Raw genomic sequence first — 13,195 nt, 5'->3', positions numbered from 1 at the left:
TCTCTGGGTTTTGTTTGTTCTGTTTTAATAGAGAGGCATGAAAATTCTGGAATAACTAAAGCATTTTTAAACAGTATATACTAAATGTGCCCAATTATCTGCCAGACATCCAACGTACCAAATCCTAAAAATCATTTAGAATTTTCAACCTCCTAGTTTCAAATAGCATAATGTAAATGGTAACAAAAATAAAAGGGTATACATTAGAAACTCATTTAAAAAAAAAAAAAAAAGGCAGGAAGACAGCCAAGACAACCAAGAACGTGTGTATTCCTTAGAGAAAAATAGGAGAAAAGTAAGGCAAGAATGTAAAAGAAAGGTGGAAAATGGATTTGGGCACTAATTTTAAAGCAAGTAAACCTACCACTGTTGCCTTAAAATAAAGGAACACATCCAATGAACTCCATGCGTTAAAGCACTGCTTTGGCACATGAGGATTTTTTTTTATTGAAGACGTTGAATGATAACCACCAACAAAAATATTTAATTTCCTATAAGTTGCAGACGTCTTAGCCTTTTTAACTGCCAAAATGCTGAGAGAGACAGTCTCTAAACAGTCATTTAATACTTTCACTTGAGTGTGTGCGCTTATTTCCATCCAACTAGCCAAAGTTTCATCTTTGTGAATGTTCTGCTGTCTGCTTAGACAACCTTTGTGTCGAAGGTTTTCCCTGCATGGGTTATACTGAAGCACCAGCACTTTTCTAGGTGCTTTGCACACCACAGCAGGGACACCGAGTACCCAGGAGGACCAGTATGTCTGGCGTAGCTGGTAGAAAGCTTCGCTGTGCCCCTCGCAAGGAATTGCTCATTACCCAAGACAGTAAAGGTCTTTCTTTTCCTTTTTAGTTCAGACACGTAGCCAGCTTGTGCCCGCTGAAGAAGGTAGGGATCCCGGTCCAGTACAAGATGAAAACTTGAAAACCAGCATGGGACTCCCCATCTGAAAGCCAGGTAGGTGCTACATCCCACTGTTGGGACACAGCAACACGAGCCTTATTTCTGTCTGTTAGAACCTCCTTCCCTTCAGCCACACGAAACACATCGTTCAAATAAATACTGCATTAACGTATTTGCCATCCAGAAGGTATGCGGCACTAAATAATGAGGATATGTGATTGCTATTTTAAAATTTATTCCCAGGAAGCTCATCTGCCTGAAGCTCACTGCTCACAAGATTTGTCTGACTCTAAAATCATCTGCACCATCAACTCAGAGGATACAGGCAAGGCCGCTCCATCTGTAACAGCGGGGACATTTTATGCCACAGCATAGGCAATGGTTGGCCACAGGCCCGGTAATCTTGCTAAGTACCATCTTTCATATTCAGTGATATTTACTGTAGTTTAGATCTGGCATAAAGAGCCCAGGGTCTTGACGTGTATTTTTGTTTGTTTTTCTCCCTTTTCTTTCTCCTTTTGCTTCTAAGGGCACACGGCTCTTCACACCTGGTGAAGACAGCAAGGACACCCTCAGGTGTATTTCTCCCAGGTCCTTGCTTTGTTCCTCTGGTCCAAAGAGGTTTCTTAGTCTGATCTATCCCACTGTTTATCCCTCTTCCCACCAAGACACTCGAGTTTGAAATGCCTGGGGAGCGTTTGTTAACCCCGCGGGAAAAGAAGGCTCGGGAACCGACAGCTTTTCCCCGGCTTTGTCCTCGCATCCAGCCCGGACGCCTTTTAAAAACATCCCGCCTCGGTCAAACGCAAACCGGGAACCCAGAGACCGCGTTTGGGCCCGCCGGGGCCTGCCCCTGCCCCTGCCCCTGCCGCTGTCTCCCCGAGCCGCCGCCAGGCGCCGGCCGCCAGGCGCGGGGCCCTCCCCGGGGCCGGGCCTGCGGCCTCCGCGCCCCGCCGCGGCCGGGGGGGCCGGGGCCGGGCCGGGGGGGCCCCGGGCAGGTTCGTGCCGCCGAGGGGGAGCTCGGGGGCTGCAGCGTGACCGGGGGCGGCCGCTCTGAGGTGAGGGGACCCCTCCTGGCGGCGTCCGTAATCGTGCAGGTACTGCTAACGAACGTGTCGCTGATCCCAGCCGGCAGGCGAGCGGGCGATGTCAGCTGGGGGGGAGGCTTGAGGAGAGCGAAGGAGGGGGATCTGGGGGAAAGACAGCAGCGAGCGTTAGCAGGAGGGCTGGGGAGGGCTGGGAGCGCGGCCTCCAGGTGGTGGTGCTCACCTCCCGTCCTCATCGCCCGGCAGCAAGCAGGCTGCCCCTTCGCGGTGCTGGGGCGGGCAAGCGAATATCGGGCACTGTGAACAGGGAAACCCTGGGCCTGGGACTGTGTGCGCGCATGAGACAGTGGGACTCGTAAAAGCTCTTGGTAGCATTTGTTTTAAGCTATGAAAATCCGATGAATGGTAACTGAGAGCAGGGTTACATATGGTGCCTTCGAGGGTCGTGAAGATAGTAGCCCAGAGACGAGACCCGCAGAGAGCTGGGGTGCAGAGAACTTGCTCTGCATTTTTCTGAGTTATTTGCTTTTCAATTTGGCTGTGGTTATGAGCATACTGATAACAACTTTAGGCAAACCAGGGAGTTCTGCTTCTCATTTAGTACAGAATGCAATTTCAAGTGTAAAATAGCACCACATGGGTAAGTGTCTGCCTGGAAAGTCTGAGGGGGAAAGGGGATGAAAACTCCTGGGACTCTTGCTTGTAATTTAGCCTGCATTAGTCTGAGATTAGCATCCTACTTTTATTGATGGAGAAAAAAAAAAAAGGGAAAACCATTAAACAATTGTCAATAAATTGAAAAACTACGCTGAACTTGTTAGCAGAGTCCATATGCTATGTGACTGAATCCATGAAGCATGTTCAATAGCCTGTTAGAATATGAGATGTGTTTTTCCCTCCCCTGCAGTGGCCTGGCACCAGGCATTTGGATTTGTTTTTCTTTACCAGCAGCTCCCTGCGTGTCTTGGACTCCAAGGTTTTTAAGACCTAAAGTAGCAATTCTCTAGCATTTAGGACTGTGTCTTACTTATTAGGAACACAGGAGTGTAACCCCATAGTTACAGCTGTGCCAGTCACTGATCAGGGCTGGAAACTCGCAGCTCAGTGACACCGTTTGTAGATACACCGATCAGCGAAGCAGCGCTGTCTTTGTGTTAGTGAGTGGGAAGGCGGCAGGTAGCTTTTGTGCGGTACTTTTAAGTGAACGATAGCGGGATTTTCTGAAGACATCACTATGAACAGTTCTGAGTTCTTTACCGTCCTGTGGAGAACTCACCTTAATGTCCTGTATGCGCTCAGGGTAAAGAAGAATCACTTAGGAACAACACGCAGTTTGCAGACGCATCCACCCAGTCCGTGGATGCCTCTCCTTGTAGCCCACTGGAAATAGAAAGAGCCAACAGGCAGGGCTTTCTTGTTCATGTGGCAGCTAGAGCCTTGCCGGTGCTGTTGGAAGAATATTTTGCCCCAGCTTCACATGCTGTGTCACTCGTTGCTCCGGGAGGGAGGCTGGGCTGTCATTCTGGCCAGAGCTGGGAGCTGGAGCTATCCTCCTGCCCCGGCAGGCTGGGAGCAGCAGCTGAGCAAGCAGACCCATGGAGCAAGTGAGGGCGAGGGGACACGGAGCACCAGGGTGAGTGGTGACATCGTGACAAACCCCGGGTGGCTGGGAACTGCTTCACATCCAGAGGGGTCTGGTGAAGGCATGCCAGCTTGCTGCTGTGTACAGCTCGACCCAGAATGCTTTAGCACCCCACTGATGCTAACAGTAAAAAAAAAAAAAAAAAAAGAAAAAAAAAGAAAAAAAACTGCTGAGGGGGGAATATTTTTCTGAGAAACAGCATATGGGACAAAAACTAGACTTCCAGAACTATTTGATTTGTATGTCTGAGAAGAAAAACATCTAGAGGGCTGTAGCAGATATTTTTAATCATTGTCATCTGGGTTTTCATTTTAATAATGACACAGTGATATGACTAACTCGAGGAAAACAATAAACAGCCTTTTTATTGTTACAAGGTTTCTCTCAGTAGGTGGTTAACCCGAACGATTGCTTTACAATGAAGACAGAAACAGAAGTTGCAATGCAAACATCGTTGTATATTTTAAAAGTGAACGCTTAACTTCACCACAAGGGAAATCTTCTGCTATAATAGTTTGCATGGCTTCCTCTCGCATACCTACCAACCTAACATTGGATCCAAAGGGCCTGATTCTCTCCTAATTAACAGCAGTGTCATTTAGGTGCAAGGCCACTCACTTCAGTAAATAGACATCATAAACGAAAAATCTGAATAGGCTTGGGGCACAGTAATAGTAGACAAAATAGATCTGTATATTAAAAAACCCACATACTGTGATTTTTATTAATCCCGCAAAGCGTGCGGTGCAATTGTTTCCTACCCTAAGCGTATAGAAGGCTTCTGCTGCAGTCTGTGAAAGAGATCCTCCCCTCTCTCCGGGGTGCAGAGGCTGGCTATTCAGTGTCTGGCTGTTAGGACTGGAAGTATTTCAAGAGAGCACTTTGTGGTTCACAATACGTTAGACCTGCGATGCCAAAACCTAACGTCGCTTGGAACGGGGGTGCCACTGACAGCAGTGGAGGCTTGCTCTGCGTGGCAGTAAAGTTTAGGGCTGCTGCCATCCACGATTCTCCCAGCAGTGTTGTGCATAGTGAGTTGTGTGCAGAAACAGTGACCTGGGAACAGGATCACCAGTTCATCATAAAATTACCACCATGAAACGTCTTGCAGAGTGCAAACACCGACAGTGTAACATCCACGTCAGAGCTAGCTGCTGGGGCTCTTCTTGTAGCCGGTGGAGAGAAAAAAGAGTTCAGTTTGTCTCATCCTGAAGCAGGTTTCTGCAAAGGTCAGGTGAATTGTGACCTAAATGTGCCTGTTAGTTATGGGTGTTGCAGATGGCTCCTGCGATGTTTGAGTGTAGGTGACTGGTACATGTCTGAAGTGAGGCAAGATGAACACCACCGTGCCATGCTTCTCACATCTAAGCAAAGTTGGAAATTCCCCTTTGGCTTACAGCCTTCCCCACTGTAACATAAATTATGTGTAACTTCCAGAAGGTTTGTTTATTCATCTAGTTGTTTTTAATCTAGAAATTGTGTCTGGTAGGATTGGTTGTATCTGATTTTTGAGGTTGACCTTTGTTCCAAAGCATTTACGAAGCTTTCTGTCACTGACTTAGAAGAAATTCTGCTTGAGATAGGTTTTGTGTGACTGAGTTATCATTACCGTGTGAACAAATACCAGTTAAGCAACATCTGTGACAGGAAGACAGTAAACTTACCTTAATTTCTTGTCATAGAAAATATTCTGACGTGGTTTTCTATTACCAGAAGTACTACAAGGGGCCTCTTAGGAGCAAGTTCAGATTTCTTAACTGAATGGTAAAATACAAGAAACCTGGACACCCTTTGAATCTGTCAGACTTCAAATAGGGCTGCGGACTTCGTGATGAATGTTCCCTGAAGGGCATTCAGAAATTAAAGGCTTAATTATTTTTTTCATTAAGACTCTAATGATGAAAGTGATTTAACAGGTTGTGAAGTTAAACAATAAGTATGCGAATAATAAAGTTATTTGGCAAGCCACGTTAATTAAAATGAGAAAATTGTGCACGAAAGTTTATCTGAACAACTGGATGGCTTGATGTACCAAATGTATGAAATACATTATAGGCAAAGCACATAATGATCTAATTCGGTGGATGTTTTACATAACCAAAAAGATCTAGTTCTCAGAATTTTCCCTGGTAAGCCAGAGGAGCTTCCTGGTGGCCTTGAACTTCGAAAATCAAGTGTGGTTCTCCCGGTCTCGTCCTAACCAGATGCATAAAGGAATGCCTCCGTACATGTAGTGCACAGAGATGTGTCGTCTGCGATCCTCAGAGACGAGGAGCTGGGCTGGCTGAGCGGTTGGTTCTGGGAAGAGTGCTCTGCGCTTGGATAATTTCTACCCTGGAAGACAGGTGGAATAAATTGATCCTACCGTTTAGGTTGCTTGTATGCTTTCTAACCTTGTTCTTAAATTGAAGTGGCCATGAGTGCAATGCTTTGGGCTGAATTCAGTAGTCGTGATGTCAGGCGTTTGATGAGTGTGCTTACCCAACTGTGCCTTGCAAGGGACAGCTTCCCCTTCACCCATCTTAGATAAACAGGATAAGAGGTGTTTGTGAGGATACCCAGGTCTGTCATGTTGTGCTGTCTTTGGAAGTGGATAGTGGTAGCTTTTGGGGGATTCAGGTGACTTAGTATGCAGATGGGCAAGTATCGACAGCCTCGGAGTTGCCTAAGCAAGTAGGCAGTGGTTTTGTGGCTTGTGCTCCTGCATCTAAATGGTCCTGATTCCACCTAAAAGGTATGCTGGTTAATTAAGTGTGCTTTTGGTTCTGATCCATTGCCATCAAATAATCCACTGCCTTGAACAGAACTACTGTGTAACCAGTACAGATGCGGCAGAAGTTTACAATATGTTAAAGCGGTGGTGTTGCTACTTGCTTGGAAACCAGCTCTTCTAAAGTTTCACTACATTGGAAACATTCATTGTGTTCCAGTACTTGTCTTTTGTTTCAAAGAGATTAGAATAAGTATCCAATTGTTGCGTGTTAAAAAACCTAAAACATACGGTGTCTTTGCAGTCATACATAATAAAACTTTGTGCAAGACGTTTCAGAAGGAAACTGCAGCCAGTCCCCTGGTGTAAATATTTTTACAGTCAACAGGAAAATTGCTGTACTTGAATTGTGCTTTGAAATTAAGGTAGAGATATATGTGTATGTATTTACATACGTATGTGTGTGTGCATGTATGTGTGCGTGTGTGTATAAAAGGAAAGATATGTCTGGGTATGAAGCCATTTTTGGATAAAAGAGATTTGAGTCTGTGTGCAGAAAGCTGTTCCTCAGGCTGAAGTGCAAGTGAAAGTCGGTAATTAATGGGTTCTGATGGGACTGCTATGCCCAGACAAAAGAAAGTAGAAATCAATATTCTGCGTTGCTGTACTCAATCAAATGAAATAAAAACAAAAGGAGACCCTGGGGCCCTATACAGCATAATTCTAACTTATAGAGAGGAAAGGAAAAAAATCAAAAACCTTCTGACAACTTCTGTAGGTTTTAGTGTGTCAAAATACTGACGCTAATGAGGTTTTCCCTGTGCAAAGACAAGTGGGGAGGCTTTGGTCCTGACATGGCATCAATATTTTGCCCTCTGAGTGGAAGAACAAAAACAACAGAAAAAAACACTGAACACCTGGGAAATAAATATACAAACTTCGAAATGATTAAACAGTCTATTAAAAACAAATGTGATGTTTTATTGACTTGAGGGGAGGCCAAGTGCTTTTCTGAATAAGAAAAACATTAGATCAGAACTTCTCTTGTAATATAAGGTTTGGATGCATCATCTTTCTTCAGTACAGCATACAGCTAACTTTAAATATTCAATTAGCTTTAAATAATCCAGTCTACTTATAGAAAGCAGGCTGGCTGTGCAAGGAGAAATGAGCTCTTGCGGAACTCTGCCGTAGCTCAAGTCGTATTTCCAAAGCTTTTCCCTGCAAGGAAATGGATGCAGTGTTCGCTTTTCTATAGTGTTGAGAGCAGGAATTAAGGTGCGTGCACTTCAGAGCCTTAGCTTTTCAGCACGATTGGTAGCAGCACCTACGTTTGATTTGTGGAGCTCATCTCAAGGTGTCTTTTATAAAGAGCCAATTTATGCAGTAAGTACTGAACCGACTGCAGGAACTAAAGATGAACAAGATGGTGAATCAAACTGAAGCTCTGCTGATCCCAGGGCTTTCTGAATAGACGGGTCCGAATGCACCCTCCGTGCCTCAAAAAAACATAAACAGGGTAATGAACGTTCCTAAATGTTGAGGCAGAAGACAGGTGGGGAGAGCCATCTTAACGTGCTCTTTCTGTTACAGTTACTCCTTCGGTAACAAACTGCTCTTCACCCTGCTGTAGGAGCTCTCCGTCGGGTGGTGTCGCGGAGGCCGCGATGTGGAGGCTGGCGGCTCACATCCTGCGGGGGACCAAAGTCCACTCCGTGCTCCAGGGCAGGCGTGTGCTTGCTGCAGCCACCCTACTGCCGTGCCACCGGCGGGGGACAGCACGAGGGGCCCACACCAGCGACATGAGCACGGCGATACAGAAGGTGGAGGCTCCGGACGCGGAGCACCTCGTCCACGTGCACTGGGAGGACGGGAGCAAGAGCCGCTACCCGTGCGTCTGGCTGAGAGACAACTGCCAGTGCCCCGACTGCTTCCTGCGCTCGGCCAAGGCGCGCAGGCTGCCCTTCGAGGAACTCGATGTTGACATCGTGGCAAAGGCAGTCACTCTGACAGACCGAAAAAAGGTACTCAAAGAAGCACTGATTGTGCTTCTAGGGAAACCTGTTTAACGATGCTCGTTAATCTGCAAGTTGGAGGTAACCCCAGGATATGCTGTAACTGTAATTCATTTATCCATGATCAATAGCATGGATTTGCACAGCTTTTAAGAATAACCTGAGGATCTAATGGGAGTAATTTGGGCAAGTTGGGTCTTCCCAATGTATATGAAACTACTTTATAAATGTGACGCATTGGGCACAAAAACAGTTTCTAGAACATAACTGTTCTTTTTTAAATGTTTCCTCATTATCAGATGTTGAAAAGAAAATGTAGGCATTCCCCACGCTTCTAATTTTGCGTTAACGTCTGTCTTTTTTCTCTTTATTCTGTAAGCGACTTGCAAATTAGAAAAACAAATGGGAAAGTGATGATAATCTTAATTCATAACAAAGATATCAGTGTGTTAGCTGATACCTTACCTTCCAATGTGCGAAAGACTTCATTTTAGAGCAAACAAACTGAAGTTTAACCCAATATTCAGTGCTGGCCTAGTGTCTGTATCTGTGTCTATCCATCTACGTTAATGTTTGGTCACGAAAACGAGAGGTTATTGGGCAAGAGGGGAGAGGAACTGCCCTTGCTGTAAGTTTTAATCTTTCCTGACATATGTAAATGCCTAGTATATTATCTAGATTTTATATGTTTATTTACAAGCAGTACATAGCTCCCTTGATGTGCAAACTCACTTCCTTCATTTTGCAGTTAAAGAGGTTTAAAACATGTTAAAGACAGGGCAATCAGCCCTGTAACGGCCCGGGCAGGACGTGGCTCATCTGCAAGACAAGGTGCTGTGTTTATTTAGGATCCCAAGTTGATGGTTCATTACCAAAAGTAACGCTGTGTAAATTCATCCTTTGAATAAACAAATGTACTGCGATAGTAGAGGGATTGCCTGCTTCTGTGTACACTGCAAGCACAGTGCTAATCGTAAACTAATGCTGGTGTTTTACCATAACATGAACGGCCAGAATTTTGTGAAATGGGGATCGAAGCCTACACAGCAGATGAGAGAATTCCATGGGGTGCGCGTGCTGCACTGAGCTCTTTGGTTCACGGCAAGGAAAGCTTTACACTTTCTTTCCTTTTTTTTCAGGAATTGAAAAAAATACATTTATTTGAAAGGGGGAAAACATGTCAAAACTAGGGAAATTGTCTCCTAACATTTTTTTACATGTGTCTGTCTTGTCCTTTTTCTGTTTTGACAGCTGTCAGTCTTTTGGAAGATATTTTTGCTCTCTTCTGAGTTGTTGATAAAGTGCTCTCCTCAGTGGCATGTGCCAGCTTCTGTGATTCCCCACTTTTTGCTAAGCAAAGCACACACAGTGACAGCAGCCCGCACAAAATAGCAAGTTAGGTCATGTGCTTATGTGAAAATAACCATCTATAAATGGTATCAGAATTTGGATGGTGTTCAGATTGGGATTTCATTAATTGTTTGCAGTTACACTGCAAGGAAGCCTGAACTGTGATATTACTGATTGAAATATTGCAATATTTGTAATTTCTAAGGTTGGAGTTTTTAGTTGTTTTTTTTTGTATGTTTGGTCTACATGGTGTTTTCTTTTTTTTTTTCTAAAATGACCTTTCTTTTTCTTTTATAAGATATCTATTACGTGGCCCGATGAACACACAAGCGAATATGAAGCTGAGTGGTTGAAAAAACGATGCTTCTCTGAAGCAGCCAGAGCAGAAATGCGAGAGGATTTGTTTTTACCAGGTAGGAGTTCAAACCGCATCTGTGACACAGGTTTCAAATGCAGGTGGTCTGACGCTGCCAGCCCCGTCTAGAGGGTCCTTGCATGAGGACCAAGTCCGCCCAGCTGAAGCAAGCACAGCCACTCTTGGGAACATGTTTTTTGCCCTTTCCTCTCTTCTAACCTGTGGACTACAGGCCAGGAGCAGCCACCTGTGACTGCTGTGTCCTGGGTCACTTGCAGGGAGAGCAGTGTTCAGCTGCTCGGGCTGCGTTTACTTTCCTAAAAGCCACTTCTTTTCAGATAGTTTTTGGAGGTCTTAAAATGAGGCTTGTGCAGCACCATTGATCTGTGATAAAGCATATGTCGGTGGTCTTCAAATTATTTAAAGCTTTATTTTTAGAAGAAATCTTTAGAATTGCAAGGGAGTTATAGCTGAAATATTTTTCCCTTTCCATGGCCTTCTGTTAAAAAGTAACCACGTAGCATACCAGTGTCTTGTGCTGAAGTTCAGGTTGTGTTTGCTCTGTGTGATTCTTCCTCAGTAGTTGACCGTCCTTTGGAAAAGAAGCAATTCGTGCAACTGGCAGAGAAACATTGACCATACAAGCAATGGTTACCCACGACACATCATTCACCCTTTTGAGGGAATGATTATAAAATCACCAGGTTTGCCATGATGCACGTTATCATTTCTTCCTTCTTCGGCAGTCTTTCATACTGTGAGCATGAAACGTGTGAAAACTTGCAAGATTTCTGCAGTTGCCCTTGACAGTGTTCCTGTGAGTTCTGCTGTTGCAGAAAGCTGTGGATCAGTATTCAGAGCTAAGACTGTATCCATTAAAATAGGGTATTATTTTAGTAAAAGAAAGTAGAGGCAGGCTGATGGTGTGAAATTCAGATCCAGCTATCGGTTCCAGCAGAGCTCAACAAAAGGAAAGTCTGAGGTTGGTTTATGCTTCTTTTTTTGATGTGTTTTTTTCTAACAAAGAAAGGAGAAAGATTTTGTTTTGTTTTGTTTTTTCCTGAAAGATTATAAATGGGAAAGCATAAGGCCCTAAGTATCACCCACTTCTGAGTTTTGTTTGGCACTTAGGGACAGCTTAAGGGGCCCATTATCTTTCCCAATTTCTGCCAGTCAAATCTTCCTTAGCTCCTAGCACCCATTTTCCTAAACAGAAGCCAGTTATTTAGATTCAGCCTTTTACATCTATCTTAAAACTTCAGTTATGAGTAGTATTTCCGTCCATTTCAGTGGATCGTGTAACAGATGTCTAGTAGTTCAAAGTGGAACTTTTTTCCTCTGGTGATTGATATAAACGTATATGTCTACTTTTGCCTTGGCAAGAACAAACTACACTGTTTACTATTTAGGAGGCTTGGGCATAATTCCCAGAATGAACATGATGAAGATGCAAACCTCATATAGGGAAACTACATTTGATTTCTCAGCTAGTGAGAACTTGTATTTGGAAAAATGAAGATGGTGTGGAAGTTAACACGACATTTTATAGCCTTTGGGGGGATCGATGAAAATCGATTATTGTTCTAATTAATGCCCAGACAAATTAGTTTAGATCTCTGGCTAAGTTTATTAGCAAAGGGATCAATAACTGTAATTTCGGGAATTCAGATATATAATGCTTCTTTTTTCCCTCCATTATGAAGCCTTAACTGGGTATGATTTGGCTTCTCTCGCACATATTTACACTGAGCTTACTCTCAGGATCTAAATACGATGCTTGTTTTGGAGGCCACTTCTCCCCTCTGCTGCTGCTGTTCTCTAGTGGAGCAGTCCAGATAAAATAAACGCTAATGATACTTTTTGTTCTTTGGGCAATGCTTTGCAAATTCTATTTTCCATGGTAGATCTGAGTAAATATGTTTATGGAAGTTGCACTAAGTAAGGGCCTGCATTAACTTTGGCTTTGTGTCGTAGTGTCATTCTGCTCTTTCTCAGATTCCCAGAAAAGATCTGGCGCATTACAATGAATTGCTTCTTCCAGCGTTTCTCAGGTTTCGTTTGCAAAGAAGGCTGAAGTTATAAAGGAAGTGAATTTGCTTGTTGGCTGTTTGAGACCTGTTTCTCATCGTGTATCAGGATAAGTTTAGAATCAACTTCCTTCTGGTCAGTGCAGTTACACCACTGCAAATTGCATGCTCTTAAGTAGCTAATCATATCCCAGCAGCATAGCATTACGGATGACATGAAATGCCAGCCCTGCATACTGGTTCAGCAAATACGACAGCAAGCTCGCCAGACTGCTGTAGTTAGAGGTTAACCTTCACTGCTGACATTATCACAGCTGTGGCTTTTTTTTTTTTTTTTTTTTTTTTTGGAAATGGTTATTTGCATTTCATGTTGCTTTTATGATGATTCTTGTTGTAATTTCTTTTCCAAAAAATTAGATGTCAAGCATGTGTCAAACCAGAAGAAAGAGTAGGTTGTACCTTCACTGCATGATGGAAATGACTATAATAACTCCATGGCAGTATGTCAGGAGTACCCTTTTAGAAACAGTGCCAGACCTTATCAGTGCGGTACGCAAAGTCCGCTGTGTGTGTACACTGAGGCTCTCTTCAGCCTGGTCTAGGTTAAAACCTAGGTTAGGTTAAAGGCCTCAGACAGCAATGGTCCTTTAAAATGTGATAATACTGAATATATATCTGATTCCACTAAAGTTTGAATCGGGATATTAACACTGTCATTGGTGTTTTCAGTTTTTCTATGGGGCCCTGATAGATAACTTCTTAAGAGAAAGAAGTTAAAATGTTTGTTTGTTTGTTTGTTTGTTACTAAAAGAGTTTGTTCATTCGAATATATCCTATAGTAATAATTAACGAGAACTGCCCCTGTGAGCTAGGCTGCCGTATACGTGTGCTAAGTAATTGCATCGGGTTGACATGGCAAGGGTGCAGTACAGCAGAAATGAGGATGTCCCACAACAAACACTGAAATGCCCATTTAGACAAAATGTCTGAAAGCAATAGGTTACAAATCAGGAAAGTTTCTTAAAAGCAGTAAAAAGCTTTAAAAGGCAGAAACTCCCGATAAAGTTTGTTCACTCATAGTGAACATCTTTCATCTCCTGAAGTAGTGGTTTCCAGAGTGCCTCTGCTCTTTTTTTTTCCCCTCGTTTGT

The 13,195-nt window shown here is 43.7% G+C and overlaps 1 protein-coding gene across 3 annotated transcripts in view; it reads left to right on the top strand.

Moving 5' to 3' along the window:
• The first annotated feature begins 1,787 nt into the window (after positions 1 to 1,787).
• The window catches only part of BBOX1 (gamma-butyrobetaine hydroxylase 1), a 41,274-nt gene continuing 29,866 nt past the window's right edge, over positions 1,788 to 13,195 (top strand). The window contains exons 1-3 of one of the 3 annotated variants that reach the window (XM_080593102.1): positions 1,788 to 1,958; positions 7,932 to 8,322; positions 9,962 to 10,076. In XM_080593102.1, the coding sequence (XP_080449228.1) occupies positions 7,966 to 8,322; positions 9,962 to 10,076 (472 nt within the window). In that variant the 5' untranslated portion in view covers positions 1,788 to 1,958; positions 7,932 to 7,965. Of the gene's footprint in view, positions 1,998 to 7,891; positions 8,323 to 9,961; positions 10,077 to 13,195 lie in introns of all 3 variants that reach the window. The other 2 variants (XM_080593101.1, XM_080593100.1) reach the window with 2 other exon arrangements.

Source organism: Anser brachyrhynchus, assembly GCF_964034855.1.
Source record: "Anser brachyrhynchus genome assembly, chromosome: 5".
Taxonomy (NCBI): Eukaryota; Metazoa; Chordata; class Aves; order Anseriformes; family Anatidae; genus Anser; species Anser brachyrhynchus.
This window is presented reverse-complemented; position numbering and strand designations above follow the sequence as displayed.